Below are 17,340 nucleotides of genomic sequence, written 5' to 3' on the forward strand. Positions count from 1 at the left end.
TGTGTGTGTGTGTGTGTGTGTGTGTGTGTGTGTGTGTGTGTGGGTGTGTGTGTGTGTGTGTGTGTGTGTGTGTGTGTGTGTGTGTGTGTGTGCGTGTATGTTTTGAGTTAGTGCAGGTTGAAAAGTTCAGTCACAGATGTAGTAGTGCGAGTGGAATGTTCAGTCGCAGATATGGTGGTGGGGATGAGGGGGGGGAGCGTTGTCAGTGGCCTGGCTGGCTAGAGGCTGACAGTGAAGGGAGAGTGGGTTGAGTGTGTTCAGTATCTTGATTGCTTGATGCATCGTGCTGCTTGCAAGCCTGGTGGTACGGGAACGGAGGCGCCTGTACCTCTTTCCAGAGGGCAGGAGGCTGAACAGTTTGTGTGCAGGGTGGCTTGTGTCTTTGATGATCATCAGTTGCTTTCCGGGTGAGGCGTGCGGTGTAAAATGTCCTGCAGGGAGGGGAGTGGTACTCCAATGATCTTCTTCGCTGTGTTCACAACACGCTGGAGTGTCTTCCTGTTTTTCTCCGTGCAGCTTCCTCCCCACACTGTGATGCAGCTGGACATGACGCTCTCTATGGTTCCTCTGTAGAATGTTGTCATGATGGAGGGTGTAGCACTTGCCTTCTTTAGTTTGCGCAAGAAGTAGAGATGCTGATGGGCCAGTGATGTAGTGTTGGTGGTCCAAGAGAGGTCGTCGCTGATGTGCACTCCAAGGAACTTGGTGCTGCTCACTCTCTCCACAGCATCACCGTCGATGGTCAGTGGGTGCAGTTGTTTTTGGACCCTCTGAAAGTTGACAACAATCTCCTTGGTCTTGTTGACATTCAGCAGGAGGTTGTTGTCTTTGCACCATCTGGCCAGCAGGTCTACTTCTTCTCTGTAGTGGGTCTCATCGCCCTTAGTGATGAGGCCCACCAGTGTTGTATCATCCGCAAACTTCACTAGATGGTTAGTGCTGTGGGTCGTTGTGCAGTCATGTGTCAGCAGCGTGAACAGCAGGGGGCTGAGAACACAACCTTGCGGAGCCCCCCGTGCTCAGGGTCAGGGTGCTTGAGGTGTTATTCCCTACCCGTACTGCTTGTGGTCTCTGCATCAGGAAGTCCAGCAGCCAGTTGCAGAGGGAGGTGCTGAAACCTAGTTTGTTCAGTTTTCTGATGAGTTGTTGTGGTATTATGGTATTGAATGCTGAGCTGAAGTCAATGAACAGCATTCTCACATATGAGTCTTTATTGTCCAAGTGGGTGAGGGCTGGATGGATGGAGGCAGAGCAGATTGCATCCTCCGTGGATCGCTTGGCTCGGTATGCGAACTGGTAGGGGTCCAGGGTGGGGGGTAGGGTGGCTTTGATGTGTGACAGGACTAGCCGTTCGAAGCACTTCATGATTATGGGCGTCAGTGCTACAGGACGGTAGTCATTGAAGCATGATGGTGATGATTTCTTCGGCACGGGTATGATGGTAGCAGCTTTGAAAAGTGATGGGATGACTGCTTGCCTCCAGAGAGATGTTAAAGATGTCTGTGAAGACATCCTTCAGCTCTTCTGCACAATCCTTCAACACTCGGCCAGGTATGTTGTCTGGGCCAGCTGCTTTGCATGGGTTGATGGTGGCCAGTGTCCTCTTCACACTGGCAGAGGACAGGTACAGGGGTTGATCATGGGGGGGAGGGGGAGTTTTCTGTGGATGAGTGTCATTTTGTGCTTCAAAACGGGCAAAGAAACTGTTCAGGTCGTTTAGCAGAGAGGTGTTGTTGTCACAGCTTCGTGGTGCGGGCTTATAGTCCGTGATGGCCTGTATGCCCTTTAAAAGATGCCTTGATGAATTTGTTGTGATTACATTTACCACTCCTAATGCAGTATATTACGGAGGCCCGTCAGGCAAGCTTGTTGAACTGCTGCCTTTAGGGCACCTCGGGGCACTGTGTAGCCCAGTAGTCTGCATTAGTGTACAGAAGTAGTCTGCAGTGCAGTGCCGTCTGGAAGTCCCCAGCAAGGCATAATGCATGCACAGTAAAACACATGCAGTGTTAATTCAACACTTAGAGAGTCGATTTCACGTCTTATCAAGTGTACTTGATCCCAGACTCCTCTCAACGTGTTTTTACGATGTAGCTATAAACTGGGAACATTCACAGCAAGCAGGTTGTTTCACAAGAAGAGTTTGATGCAATTTGATCCCAGTAAAAATGGACTGAGCGGAAACCAACCAACCAATGGGAGACTGATTTAGCACATATGGGCTGCCCATGGATGTGTATGCATGTACGCATGTGTGATAGTGTGTGTGTGTGTGTGTGTGTGTGTGTGTGTGTGTGTGTGTGTGTGTGTGTAGATATGTGAGATTGACTGTGCAATATGATACTGCAAGTAAATGGGTAGAGTGTACAGTGTATGTGCATGATTAAGTGTGCATGCGCATGTGTGTGCATGTGCGTGAAATTGAGTGAGTGATTGAATAAGCCGGTGAACAAGAAATGCGCACCAATGTGTGTGCATCAGTGCGTGTGTGTGCGTGTATCTGTGTGTGCGTGTATCTGTGTGTGCGCGCACAGCTTTGTGGGTAAGGGAGTAAAAGACACACACGCACACACACATACAATATACAATGAGCCTCAGCACTTTGTCTCTGGCAAAGCTTCATGGGAAATCAATTTCAGCACTGGATGCTGGGGGTGGGGTGGGGTGAGGAGGGGCGTGTTGGAGGGTGTGGGGACAAGCCCCTTTCGATCTGACGTGATTGGATTTGAAGGGAAGAACGAGCCTATACTGTGTACACATACACACACACACACACACACACACACACACACACACACACACACACACACACACACACACACACACACACACACACACACACACACACACACACACACACACACACACACACACTATATATACAGTGCCTATTAAAGTCTACGCACCCCTATTCAAAAGCCAGGAAAGACAAACAAGTTTACAACTTTTCCCACCTTTAATGTAATCTATTAAACTGTGCAGTGCAATTGAAAAAACAAATTCAAAGTTTAAATGGGGAAAATAGAAAATAAAAAACTTAAATTAACATGGTTCCATAAATAATGCACACCTAATACTTTGTTGCAGCAACTTTCTGTCTTTCTTTACATCATGAAACCCTGGCATCGCCTATAGGCGTTGTATACTCGCCTATAGGCGTTGTATACTCGCAGATTTGCGCGGACACACACACACGCATACATGTATACACAAACACACAGAGAGAGACACAAGTGCGTGCACACACACACACAGGCACACATCCGCACGTGCACACACACACACACACACACGCACGCACGCACACACATGCACGCGCACGCACACACATGCCCGTGCGCGTGCACACACACACACACACACACACACACACACAGCAACACAACCCAACAGAGTGCTTACACACACATACTGTACGAACACACACACACACATGCACACTCATGATCACACACTCAAGATCACACACACAGGTGCATACACACACAGACACATTATGCTAAGCAACACACCAGAGCTGAGCTCACAAATGGATCCTCAAATGTATCCTGATGCTGAACAGTAAATCCAGTTATGCTGATTAGATTGGACCACTCGAAAGCAGTCAGCTCTGTGGCAGGGGTGAAATAAATCTCAGTGCACTAAAGGCCTGCTTTTATGCACAGCCCAGAGTGCCAACTAGCAGGTGTGTGTGTGTGTGTGTGTGTGTGTGTGTGTGTGTGTGTGTGTGTGTGTGTGTGTGTGTGTGTGTGTGTGTGTGTGTGTGTGTGTGTGTGTGTGTGTTGTGTGGACACACAGACACAAACACACATGCACACACACACGCATACAACAGCACGTATATGTTTAAGTGCCTGCACACTCACTACCGTAGCACATAACTCACAAAACACATACAGTTAGGGGAGTCATGATAACCGATAAACCATTAAACCACTAAACTGTTGACAATAAGAACTACCGCTTGAAATAAAAAAAAAAATAGCCTACCGAATAACCATACCGTACACCGTGACACCTTGAGCCTTTCTGACTTCTCAGCCAAGTCTGATGAGATGTTGCCACAGAGGCTCACTTTGTCGCCTAACACCTAATGTCAAGGCTGGCATCATAGTGAATTGGTGAACCAAGTCATTTCTACAATGAAAAGTAGCAACTATGGCAGTTTCCTCCTCATGACTTCAGAATGACAGAAAATGTATATATTGTGCCTTTAAACGTTATATATACTAGTGGTGTGCATTGGCAACACCCTCATGATTCGAATCGATTACGAATCGGGAGGTAGCGATTCCATTCAATTCAATTCGATTCCATTCCACGATGCATTGCAATGCATTACATTTCTACTGAAAGCAAAGCAAATGTTTCATCAGTCATGATGAGGCAATACAAGTAGTCAGATACTGAGCAACATTTTATTGGCTGTTTTCTGTATCAGTCTTGCAGTTTTCAATGCTTTGAAGTGCTTTTATTTAATTTAACATCCATTTGCTCCTGAAATATCCACGGAAGTTATTTAAACTTAAAAAAATTGCTGCGTCAATTCTGGAACTTGCCACATTGAATTGAATTGTCCATGCCCCGCATTGCATTGCATTACCAAATCGATTATTGTTGACACCACTGATATATACACACGTTATGGTTTTGTGCTTATTTTTAATTATAATGAGCACCCCGTGCACCTCTTTGGAACTATTTCCATTTGTGTAGGATCAATGCTTTCTAAATATATTCATCACAAATTTTAAATTCAAAATTACTGCGATAATACCAAAAACCGTGACAATTTTGATCACAATAACCGCAAGGTAAAATTTTCATACATGACACCCCTACATACAGTACTTGTAGGGGTGTAAATCACAGCCTCCATGATGATACGATACGGTATCCATTTCTTAAAGCAGGGATTCCATTATTTTCAAAACTTAAGAATTCCCCACTAGGCGATACGATTAGATTCAATTCAATGTTTTCCAATTACTTTTCTACTTATATTATGTTATGGAGCAAGGGCATTGGACAGGGGCCAGCAATTTGTTTATTTCAATACTTAATAATGCCCTACGATACGATACGATTCGATTAAATCCTCATCCGTAGGATTGATGCATCGGTACATTTCGATTATTATTTACACCCCTACATACTTGTGTGCTCAAACCTCTCTCACCACATACATACATGTACACACACCAACACACACAGTCTCACTCACACGCACCTGCATTCAGACAGGTCTCTATAAGTGGGGGATGTAACCAAGGCAACTAGCCAACGATCCAGGGCAGGTTACTATACAGAGACACATGACATGGCCTCCACACACACACACACACACACACACACACACACACACACACACACACACACACACACACACACACACACACACACACACACACACACACACACACACACACACACACACACACACACACACACACACACACACACACACACACACACACACACACACACACACACACACGAGTACTTGCACAGAGTACACACAGAGTACTTACCATCACACACATATACACACACACGCACACAGACAGACACACACACAGACACAGACACAGAGACATACACACAGACACACACACCACAACAAATGCAAAAAAGCAGAGTGCAGAATGGGGAGATGGCTTGCTACATGATGTGAAAGTGCTCACTCAAACCATATACTGTTACACAAACATCTTAACACACAAAAGGAACACAACACACACACAAACAAGGTGAACTCAAGACATACATTACACACATAAACAAACAAACAACAAACGTAAGAGCACACACACGCACGCACGCACGCACGCACACAGAGAAAGACTGGGGACATTCGTTAAAACAAACACTCATGTTAGAGGTGCGATTGAGATTTTACATTTCTACTCGAGCTCATGCATCAGGGAGGTATTTCAAGAAGACGATGAGGTGATAAACCAGGTTAAGTCAACAGACAGGAAGTGGTAAACTGCTGATGGATATCATGAAAGCATCATTTACGTAGTTAAGAAAAAGAGGACCACAGGCCTTCTATTACATGATTTAGTAACGGGGGCGCTACATCAGGCTTATGATGAGGTCAAGGGGGGCGTTGGGGGGCTTATGATGAGGTCAAGAGGGCGTTTGTTCAAAAAAAGGTTCAGAACCACTAATTTACAAACATAACGTCAAAGTTAAATTAACCTGCTTTACTATTGTACCAGTTTCGTGGAATAACCCCCAGATCACGCACGCAAAATTAAAATAAAAACAAAAGGCAGCCAGAGGGGAAAGGTCAAAGGTTACCAAGGCATGTAGCTTCTCCTCCAGCTCCTGGTTGGCCCTCTGAGAGGCGGTGTAGCTGTTCTGGAGTCTGTAAACACACACACACACACACACACACACACACACACACACACACACACACACACACACACACACACACACACACACACACACACACACACACACACACACACACACACACACACACATAGACACACAGACATTTTAAATGAACAAAACATTAACAACTACACCAATAAAGAGACTCAACATAATATCACAGCTAAACATTATCATTCTGTCCATTTTTGTGAAAAAGTGCACACGCATGCGTGCACGCACGCTCCTCCTGGTACCGTCTGAAGCAACACTGCTTAGTGTCAGGTGCCAGTGGCAGTATGCCCGTGCCAACCCTGGCCAGCCCAGCATAACCTCATCAGAGCTCAGGTGTCCTCCGCTGACGGGAAGAGGAGCGCTGCAGTGGAAACCGAGCCCCAATGCTTCCTAGAAAACACTAAGCTGAGCTGAGCTGCGGCCTGGCCTGGCCTGGCCTGGCCTGGCACCTCCTCCTCTCCTCCATCTCCATCTCTCTGGTCTCTCACTTCCTCCTCTCCTCTTCCCCCATCTCTCCTGCCTACCACTTCCTCCTCTCCTTTTCACCCATCTCTACTATACCCTACCTCCTCCTCTCCTCTTCCCTCCACCTCCTCCTCTTCCCTCCACCTCCTCCTCTCCTCTTCCATCCTGACACCTCCTTCTCGTCTCCTCTTCCTCAAACTCTTCTGTCTCCTACCTCCTCATCTCCTCCATCTCCATCTCTCTTGTCTCTCACCTCCTCCTCTCCTCTTCCCCCATCTCCACTGTATCCCACCTCCTCCTCTCCTCTTCCCCAATCTCCACTGTATCCTACCTCCTCCTCTCCTCTTCCCTCCTGACACCTCCTCCTTGTCTCCTCTTCCTCCATCTCTTTTGTCTCTCACTTCCTCCTCTCCTCCATCTCCATCTCCTCCTCTCGCCTTTTTTTATATTCTCTCTTTCTCCTCCTTAGCTCCATATCCTATCTGCCCAGTTACCCTTCTCCCCTTGTACCCTTCTCTCTTTCTTCTTCATTCTATGTCCTGTGTGCCTTTTACCCCCCCCCCCCTCCCCCTCTCTCACCATCCCCTCTCCCACGTCTCTGGCAGTGTCACCTGCCCCTGTCCCTCTGACTCGTCTCATATTCTCTTCCACAAACACAGGGCACAGTTTCTCTGAGTAATTTGCAAAAGAACAGGGCTTCTCACAGTGTGCATTCAGCAAGAAATTCAGTATCAGTTTGCGAACAGACGTGTTAGAAGTTGTGTTAAGAAAGAGGCACACTAAAAAAGGCTAATGCAAGGTTAAGCATGAATATACTGAAAAAGACCCTCTATGAAAATGTCATCTTGTGCAGGAAATGATCAAAAAAGGTACTGCAACTATGCTGCTCATTGAAACTGCGTTGTCTATTGCCAAATTTGATCTTTTCATTAAAGTTTACTAAGTAATAAAACTAATATTTTCTAGTATGGGCCAAGTACAGTCATTTTTTCAGCTAAAAACGGCTACTTCTGGAAATTCAAAATGGCGGACCATGGAGAAGACCCCCCTTTTCATGTATGAATAGTGCAATTTTTCCAGTCATAATGAATACTTAGAATTTGTTGGTGGTGGTAAGTATTCATGAAAAGGGTAACATTAGTGAATGGGTAGCATGAATTCTGGAAATAAACAACTACAAATCTTACACAGTGTCCCTTTAATAACCTTCACACCCAACCTTCTCCCCCAACAAATAAAAGCAAACGCTTGTGTCATTCTTCCCCCCTTCCATCTTTCAGATGAAAATGATACAAGCACAAGACAGACACGCACACAGACAGAGACAGAACACAGACACAATGCGCTTCCATCCGTCTCTAAACTCCTGTAAAGCAACTGTCTCTGTCTTTCATCGACCGCAAACACTGAAGCATGGACCGGCTACAGGAAAGAAATATTTCACCATCTGACAGAGGAGCCGCCTTGGTCAATAACCTTCATCATCATCATCATCATCATCATCATCATCATCATCATCATGTTCCCTGCCACTATGGTAATGATCATCATCATAATAATAATCATCATCATCATCATCATTGTTGTCGTGGCTATTCATTATCCCTTGTCCGTATTTGATGGCTGTGCTCTGGGGGCGGAGGGATAGATGGATGGGTGTGCTCTGGCTCTAAACGAGTCCGATAGCTGAACAGTTCACACAGCAACATGGACAAGCAGCCTTGGGGAGACCGAATAGGCATGCATTAGAGCTGGGCGGTGTACGGTTAAAAAACCGTGATCTCGGTTTACACTACACAAGGTTCTCTTTTTGATGAGAGACGGTTTTGTTGTTGTTGTTTATAGCCTACTATGTTATGTGCGTGAGCTTCATACTCCGTGTCACACTTCCAAAGATTCTTCTAATTCACAAGTCTCTGACACTTCATTTCAACTCCACTGTTGTTGCTGTTCTACGTGTCACCACAATGTAAGATGTTGATTGAACTAATAAAATAATTGGTTACGCACTAGAGGCTAGTGAAACATGATGAACACACATGGCATGGATGAATCATGACAAACATTTTAATTCATTTAGCCTACTTTTGATCTCACAAAGTTAAATAAAAGGCAATTCTATGTGGTGCTATGTTAACAGGCTACAACAGTTATCTGATTCTTAACTGTATTTAATTACCATCCCAACTGTGTGCCCCGCACTGCTGTTCAGACTGCTTATAAGCTAAAGTAGCATAGCTTTCAAATGCAGACAAAATACATTGCTACATTGCTATATTTGTTTGAAATGATTTGGGGGCAAAATAGGAGCGAAACACATCGCAATATGACACAAACTACCGGACAAAATACCTTCTACGTTGGATTTGGACTTTAATTCAAAGACGATATGCACACAATGTCAAGTAAATCCGTTTGTTTCGTTTCTGTCCCACTGTTGTTTACTCGCTAGTCCAGCGGCAGCCAACACGCCGGATGTGTTGCCAGGTGTAGAACGACAAATAAGCAATTAGTGTTGCCAGGTGTAGAACAAAATAAGCTGTTTTGGGCTGTCTTGGAAAAAAGCCCAAAACAGCTGCTTATAATCATTTAACCCTTCTTCCTTGAAAAATCTATGGCACCCTGGTCAAGATTTTAGGTTATTTTATGAAATGCTGCATTTTCTCTAATTTGCGACTTTGTTGGATAAGGAAATATAAACTATAAATTATAGAAAATATTATTGAAATGAAAAAATGATAAAATATAAATGGAGATTAATTTAAATTCATGATTTTATCTCATTTTAACATTTAATTTGAGATCTTTTCCTCAGAAAGATTAAGATTTGGGGGGAAATCGTCGCATATCAAAAAACCGTGCAGAAAACCGTGATCTCAATTTTCATCAAGAAAACCGTGATGCTATTTTTTTCCAAAACCGCCCAGCCCTAGCATGCATACACGCTCGAGCACGCACGCACGCACGCACGCACGCACGGGGACCGAATAGGCACGCACGCACAAGCACACAAACACACACACACGGATTGGGCCGAGTGGTCAATCGATAGACTGCACGTTCGCCACCCTTTCCTCAATGGGGGGAATATTTACACATGACTGTCGGTTTAGCAGTTCTGCAAACAGGAAGATAGACTGCAGACCACTGTCCTCAGCAAAAAAATAAAAATAAAAATAATAATAATTGCCTGTACTAGTGCGCCTATACTTGCTGCCCGTTTCATTTGTACTGTACGCTGCTGTGTGTGTGTGTGTGTGTGTGTGTGTGTGTGTGTGTGTGTGTGTGTGTGTGTGTGTGTGTGTGTGTGTGTGTGTGTGTGTGCGTGCGTGCGTGCGTGTGTGCGTGCGTGCGTGCCTGTGTGTGAGAGAGAGAGAGAATGCGTGTGTGTGTCTTCAATTCACAAAATACCCATGTTAAAATGAATGAATGTGTTGACATATCAGGGCAGCCTTTACCGGCATCCAGTTAAGACATGTATATTATGGGATATGAGAGGTCATCATGACAACAAACACACATAAGTAGGTGTCGTGCCCAATCACATGCCTTTGCACACGGGTGCAGAAACATGTCCCCGAGCAAACGTGCCACCACATCGATCCCCTGGAATCTCTCTCTCTCGCGCGCACGCGCGCACACGCACACGCACACGCGCACACACACACACAGCCTCTGGCTTGAGAGTAACTTGTCCTAATTTCACACTCCACTCCACACAAACACAGTGGTCCTCCAGTTAGTTTTGTGTGAGCCGGTTTTGCCATACGCTCAGGGTGACGCCTCGAAATACCCAACAACATTACTCTGACTTTCTACCAATTAAAACCTTGTACTGGCAAATGTTACCCGCAGCCTGTTATTCCAACCCGGATTCCAGGCATTATGTCTGCAATGTTTTAGCCCGGCCCAATGATAATGTGAAAATGCCATTACCTAACAGTTGTGCTTGGCATAAAGTGGTTTCTTGGATTCTCTGGGTTTTTTAAAAACTTTTTTTTTTACTTAAAGCGATGGTTCAAAGTACGATGAACATCAGCAGAGTTACCGAGTCATTCAATGTTTATTCCGAATAGCTTGGCACAAGTGCAAATGGATCCCGGGCAGTATCTCCAAACTTACCCCACAAAAATCACATGTCACGACACCAAACTTCTACAGTAGTACAAATATGGTCTGTACCCACGAAACGAAGCATTTGGAAGTTTTTAAATAGTCCAGGAGTTTATTATTATCAACACAAGCCGAATAGCTTCTCTCCTGCTGAAGCTGCAATAACGTTACTGCCCTGAAGAAGGCACTCATGCCGCTAAGCGTGGGCCTTGTTTTTAATATATCCATGTAGGACCTGTCATATTAATAAAGACATTTTAATTTGGAGTGCCTTAGTCAGAGAATTCATTCTCATTTTTTGATCCACTCCATTTTCTTCTTTTCTTTCTTTCAACTCGCATATGCAACTGTCACAGTATTTTATTTATTGACCATAAACATTAAAGCCGGGTCAACTGCACTGGGTGACATGCTTTAGCTCTGCCCAGTACTGATGGTGGGAAAAGCACACACACTCATCTTCTCACTAGCACCCCCTACGTACACTGCAAATGATCTGCTAATCATGCTAATCATGCTCACACGCACACACACACACACACACACACACACACACACACACACACACACACACACACACACACACACACACACACACACACACACGCACACACATGACTGTTTCTCAGCACCTCTGACTGTGCTTCTCACCTCCTTCCTCTCACTGACTCAGCTGCACAGGCATCTCTCCCATCACTTTTCTCCTAAACGTTTCCTTCCACTACTCTCTCTCTCTCTCCCTCTCTCTCACACACATACTGTAGCCCCTCTCCTTCCATAATTTATTCTCTTCTACACACTTACTCTCTTCTTTAGCCTACTAAGTCCTTGCCCGTCTTTAGCTGACACTGTACAAAAAAGACTAAACAATGCAAAGTCTAGCCAAAGCTGCATTTAACTTGCACAGCTTTCATTAGCCCTGTAGCGAAGCTCAATCTAATTTAATATCCATGAAAAATCCATATGAGGCTAGCTTCAGTTCTCAGGAGGAGGGGGAGGCTAATCACAAACACTCAATGGTCTGCCCGATGCCTGGACATCTCCCGAGAGAACTTCACTTTCATTCACAAAACCGTTTCTTTTTTCAGGACATGGAGATATGGATAAATATGAAAAGCCAATTGTGCGTTTTAGCCCTCTAAATGGGAGTTTTGAAAGGCACATTATAAAACTTTGTTTACGTGTAAAGACGCAAAAATGCAATTTCAATATGCGTGCAAACGGTCAATCTTGCACTACTGCCTTTTCTTAGCTCTCATGGTCTGGTTGTGTATTGTCAAAACAATTAGCTTTCTTAACTCCCTTACAATGAAACGGGTGTTCTCATTCCACTCAAGAACTTCAAAAACTTGGAAATGTTTTTCATTTACTGTCCGTATTTCAAATGAGCAGTTAAAAAGTCAGTACATGCTGTTCAGGATGTGGATCCATGCGAGTCTGACCACCCTTCGCTCTCATTATCTTCATCCCACTTCCTGACTTGCCATCTCTTGCTTCCATCATCTTTCACTCTCATTGGTTCCACGCCCACTTTCCTTTCATCTTTCAAACTCTTTACAGTAACTTTTCCCCTCTTCTCTCTCTCTCTCTCTCTCTCTCTCTCTCTCTCTCTCTCTCTCTCTCTCTCTCTCTCTCTCTCTCTCTCTCTCTCTCTCTCTCTCTCCTCCACACTTAACTCTGCTCTGCTCTCAATCTGTCTGTACTGTATCCCTCACTCCCATTACTTCCACACTTCCTAGTTTCTGGCTCTCAGTCTATCTCTCCCAGACATCTTGTTAGGACTGCACTCATCTGCTCTTCTCTCCCTCTGTCCATTCATCCTTCTATCATTCTGTCCAATCCTCTCTGCTTTTTACCCCTTCCCCACTCCATCCATCCATCACTGCAATCTAACCCCTCCTCCCATTCCCTCCCTCCATCAATTCCTCAATTCTTCCATCCATCTCTCTCTCTCTCTCTCTCTCTCTCTCTCTCTCTCTCTCTCTCTTTCTCTCTCTCTTTCTCTCTCTCTTTCTCTCTCTCTCTCTCTCTCTCTCTCTCTCTCTCTCTCTCTCTCTGTGATCGATACTGCTCGGCCTGATGGGACTGTATCCGGCTCTATCTCCCCTCTCGCTCAGCAACAATTAGATTTTAATAAATCTGCTTCAGGAAAAGTCAAACTCTCTGTCTCTCTGTGTGTCTCTCTCTCTCTTTCCCTCCCTCCCTCCCTCCCTCCTCATTCTACTGATAAGTGAGAGACTGCTTTGGAAATGCCAGACACATTTTTGCTTCTCTACTTCCCCTATGTCAGTACCAACCAACTCCCTCTGATGCCCTTGACACTATACTTATAAACTATACACATATTGATACACACAATCAAACACACACACGCACGCATGCACGCACACACTAGCTCATTCACACACACACACACACACACACACACACACACACACACACACACACACACACACACACACACACACACACACACACACACACACACACACACACACACACACACACACACACACACACACACACACACACACACACACACGCACTAGCTCATTCACTCTCTCTCTCTCTCTCTCTCTCTCGCTCTCACACACACACACACTAGCCAGAATACTAAACAAGATAATTACCATTTGCTGATGACTCTGCTTCACACACACAAACACATAGACAAAAGGATAATAACACACACCGATCACACACGCCACGCACTGAGACACACAGACACAGACACAGACACAGACACAGACACAGACACACCCACACACACAAACATCGACACAAACACAAACACAAACACCGACACAAACACCGACACACACACACACACACACACACACACACACACCACACACACACGCACGCACGCACACACGCACGCACGCACGCACGCACGCACGCACGCACGCACACACACACACACACACACACACACACACACACACACACACACACAAAAGAGCATAATAAGAAGAGAGAGCCACTAATTTACATCCCCATGAGTGGAAGTACATCTGGAAGGTGAGGTGGACAAATGGCTACAATTGATGGCAGCAGATAAACCAAAAAAACGAGAGCTAAACAATAGTTAACATCTGGAGAGCTCTGCACAGTCCACTGATAAGTATCCCATCACCACCAATGTAGCAGAGCTTAAAGGGCAATGCGAAGACTGGCAGAGAAGAATACAGCAGCTGAACCATAAATTAATGTCAAATATTTGCTACATAGTACATACTGTAAGTGTCCAACCAGCCAAGCATCTCAGAACGTCACAGAGTGCAGCCCTTTCATGCAGACGGGATTGCCGGCAATCGCATTTACTACTATATTTCCTAAAAAAGCTACTACATCATAACAAAATTGCAATGACATATAGCAGGTGAACCCTAAATGAACGTAAAATGAATGACAGATAAATGTTAACATCTATAAAAAAGAAGGGCAAAAAACCTCAGCATAACCCTCGACATGCTAAGCAGCACATCAGATACGCATCTCAGTATCTAAAGGCTTACGAAAAACAGACCCGATAGCTTGCTGGAGCACTTTCACCAATTCAACAATTTGCCCCTGCACACTGCTGTCAAACTGTACACAGAAAACGTAGCATTGTAGGCTGTGGATTCAGCCATGGATTAAATGGAGTGCCTTTGAACAAAATAGACTTGAATCTGCCATGGTGGTAGAAGAGTTCACCGCTGGTGTACAAGGTGGTATTGGAAACAATCAAATCAAATGTTGGCATTTTGTCCAAGCAGATGTGCGGAGAACTCTGGAACATACAGTAACAGGAATTCTAGTCATTTGAAGACTGAACACAAAAGGAGCAATACAATTGCCTGCCATGACCACGCACACGCACACGCACACGCACACACACACACACACACCATCTTGGGAGCTCCACAGAACTTTCACAGCAGTGTGAAGGAAGACAGGCGGAGAGGAATATAATTACCCGCCGTCGAAGTGCAACTAATTAGGATCTAACTGTAATCCAATTAGACCCTTATCCTTAACGAACCGGTCTGGAAAAGTCGGGAGCGCCGGGAATTAAAAATGATTAGAGAGTCGAATGATTGGAGAGTAAGAGAGAGAGAGAGAGAGAGAGAGAGAGAGAGAGAGAGAGACAGAGAGAGAGAGAGAAACAGTCTGTCTGTCTGTTCCTGGATAAGAGACGAGATAATTGGAAATGACAATCAAGGCTCTCAAGGGACGACATTTCGAGTCGTTTATTTTCAGAGGCTTTATGGAGTGTAGAGGAGTGACGGAGGGATAGATGGAGCGGAGAGCTGGAGATAGGGAGAGAGAGAGAGAGAGAGAGAGAGAGAGAGAGAGAGAGGCTGGGAAATCAGAGAGACTGGGGAGTGTGTGTGTGTGTGTGTGTGTGTGTGTGTGTGTGTGTGTGTGTGTGTGTGTGTGTGTGTGTGTGTGTGTGTGTGTGTGTGTGTGTGTGTGCGTGTGTGTGTGTGTGTGTGCGTGTGTGTGTGTGTGCGTGTGTGGGTGTGTGTGTATGCATTGTGTGATGATTGAGATTGTGGTGCTGGGGGTAATGTGGCCAAAAAATCATATTGCAGTTTATAACCATACACTACCTTATCTTTCCCATCCATGGAACACATCCAGCTTATCTCTCTCATCCATAAACAAGCTCCCCCTATCTCTATCCTATCCATAGAATGCCTCTCTACTATCATTCCAATCCATGGAACGGTTCTCTCTATCTTTCAGACCCATGGAACGCTCCCCCCTATTTGTAATCCACAGAATGGGTTATCTCCGCCACAGCACCACGGCACAATGCCACACAACACATCCAGCTCATACAGATGGTGTAACTTCAATCTGCTCATTACCGTGCCGGGCCGCGACAGCGTACCGTGATCATTACACCCTGTGGCCATTCGGAATGCGGGGGGCAGTATAGCACCGCTTTTGCAGAGCAGCGTCTGCCTGTGTCTATGGTCTGTTTGTGCTTCCGTCCTTGCCCGTCCCCCAGTTTTAGTAGTAGTAGAAATACAGTCAGCAAATTGCATGTTTTATTTAGCATTGGGCATTTGATAGGGCATTTGATAATAACACAAGTGTGAGCCCTAAACAAGACCACAACCACAATAACCCAATTTAGGACCATAGGCCTATTCAACCGTTTCCACAACCTCACTGATCACAGTTGCTTCATCTGTAATGCCAGGGCTAAGAATAACGAAAATAGCAAAACAGAGTAGGCTAATAAACCGTAATGGAGAGACTGAGGAGACATGAAATCAAGCGGCGGAGTTCGGACCATTTTGAGTGGACCGATGTCGCTTGCTTTGTGTAGCCCTATCAAGCAAGCCTGTCTGTCTCATTTGTGCGATGAGCACAAAAACACAAATTGAACCACTCGTATAGTGTGAGTCAAACAGACATGAACAACATTGTAGCCTAATGAAGTAGTGCCCCGTCATGTCAGCATGAGAGAGGTGATTTTACATTTGGCGACGACATTCCGTCTTTAAAACTGGCGCATGCCGCTTCCCCTATTGCAGGTTATTACCTGATCTACACTGTCGTTACCACAAAAAACAAGGTAGCACAACTTAATACTATTACTAGCCTATATATCTGGTAGCCTAAATAGTAGGTTGAAGACGGGGGTATTATTGGTGCACTGGGTTTTTTTTTGCGAAGCAGAGTAATCTGCTTCAGTGTATAGGCCTACATATAGCTCATTGTATGTTGATCCCTCCCTCAGTTTTAGGCTACAAGTGGAAAGAGTCAGCCAATTGCGCACGTAACATTGGGTATTTGATAATAACACAAGCGTGATCCCTAAACAAGACCGCCAGTCGACGGTGTTTTGTTTTCATTATTCTGTCCTGCATTCACCGTCTCAATTCCGCTCCTAACTTATAGGCTAAGTGATGTCTGTTAATTATTTCTGCACTACCTATTCAAGTCAGGAACGGATATCCTCAGGATAGCCTACGGACTAATAGGTTGAAGACGTTTTTTTTGTATTGGTGCTTGTGAACATTTCATCCTTTCAATGCGCTGTTGTGCGCGATCGACGGGATTCCGGTTAACTGGGGATGTGATGCACACATGACAATACATCTGTTACACCAGGTGTGGCTAATCATCTGTGATTAGGACTGCAAATTCAGTTGCTTCGGTGGAGATGCGAACCAACAGTAGGCTATGACTGGGGAACTATGACTCCTTCGGAGGCTGGATAACCTGTCGCGCCACGACATGTCACAAAAGGCTGTGCAGTCCCGTGCACTGCACTGCACTGCTGTAACCCACCCATCCCCCACAGACAAACATTCATGTTCTGAAAAGTTCAACACGTTCTGAACATTTTAGCCGCTTTGC

At 45.1% G+C, this 17,340-nt stretch overlaps 1 protein-coding gene across 3 annotated transcripts in view; it reads right to left on the reverse strand.

The window, feature by feature from the left end:
- Positions 1 to 17,340, reverse strand: part of tjap1 (tight junction associated protein 1 (peripheral)) — a 155,016-nt gene that overhangs the window by 22,361 nt on the left and 115,315 nt on the right. For all 3 annotated transcript variants that reach the window (XM_063191583.1, XM_063191585.1, XM_063191584.1), the window contains exon 7: positions 6,307 to 6,373. In XM_063191583.1, the coding sequence (XP_063047653.1) occupies positions 6,307 to 6,373 (67 nt within the window). The remainder of the gene's footprint in view (positions 1 to 6,306; positions 6,374 to 17,340) is intronic.

This window comes from Engraulis encrasicolus, chromosome 24 (genome assembly GCF_034702125.1).
Source record: "Engraulis encrasicolus isolate BLACKSEA-1 chromosome 24, IST_EnEncr_1.0, whole genome shotgun sequence".
NCBI classification, from domain to species: domain Eukaryota; kingdom Metazoa; phylum Chordata; class Actinopteri; order Clupeiformes; family Engraulidae; genus Engraulis; species Engraulis encrasicolus.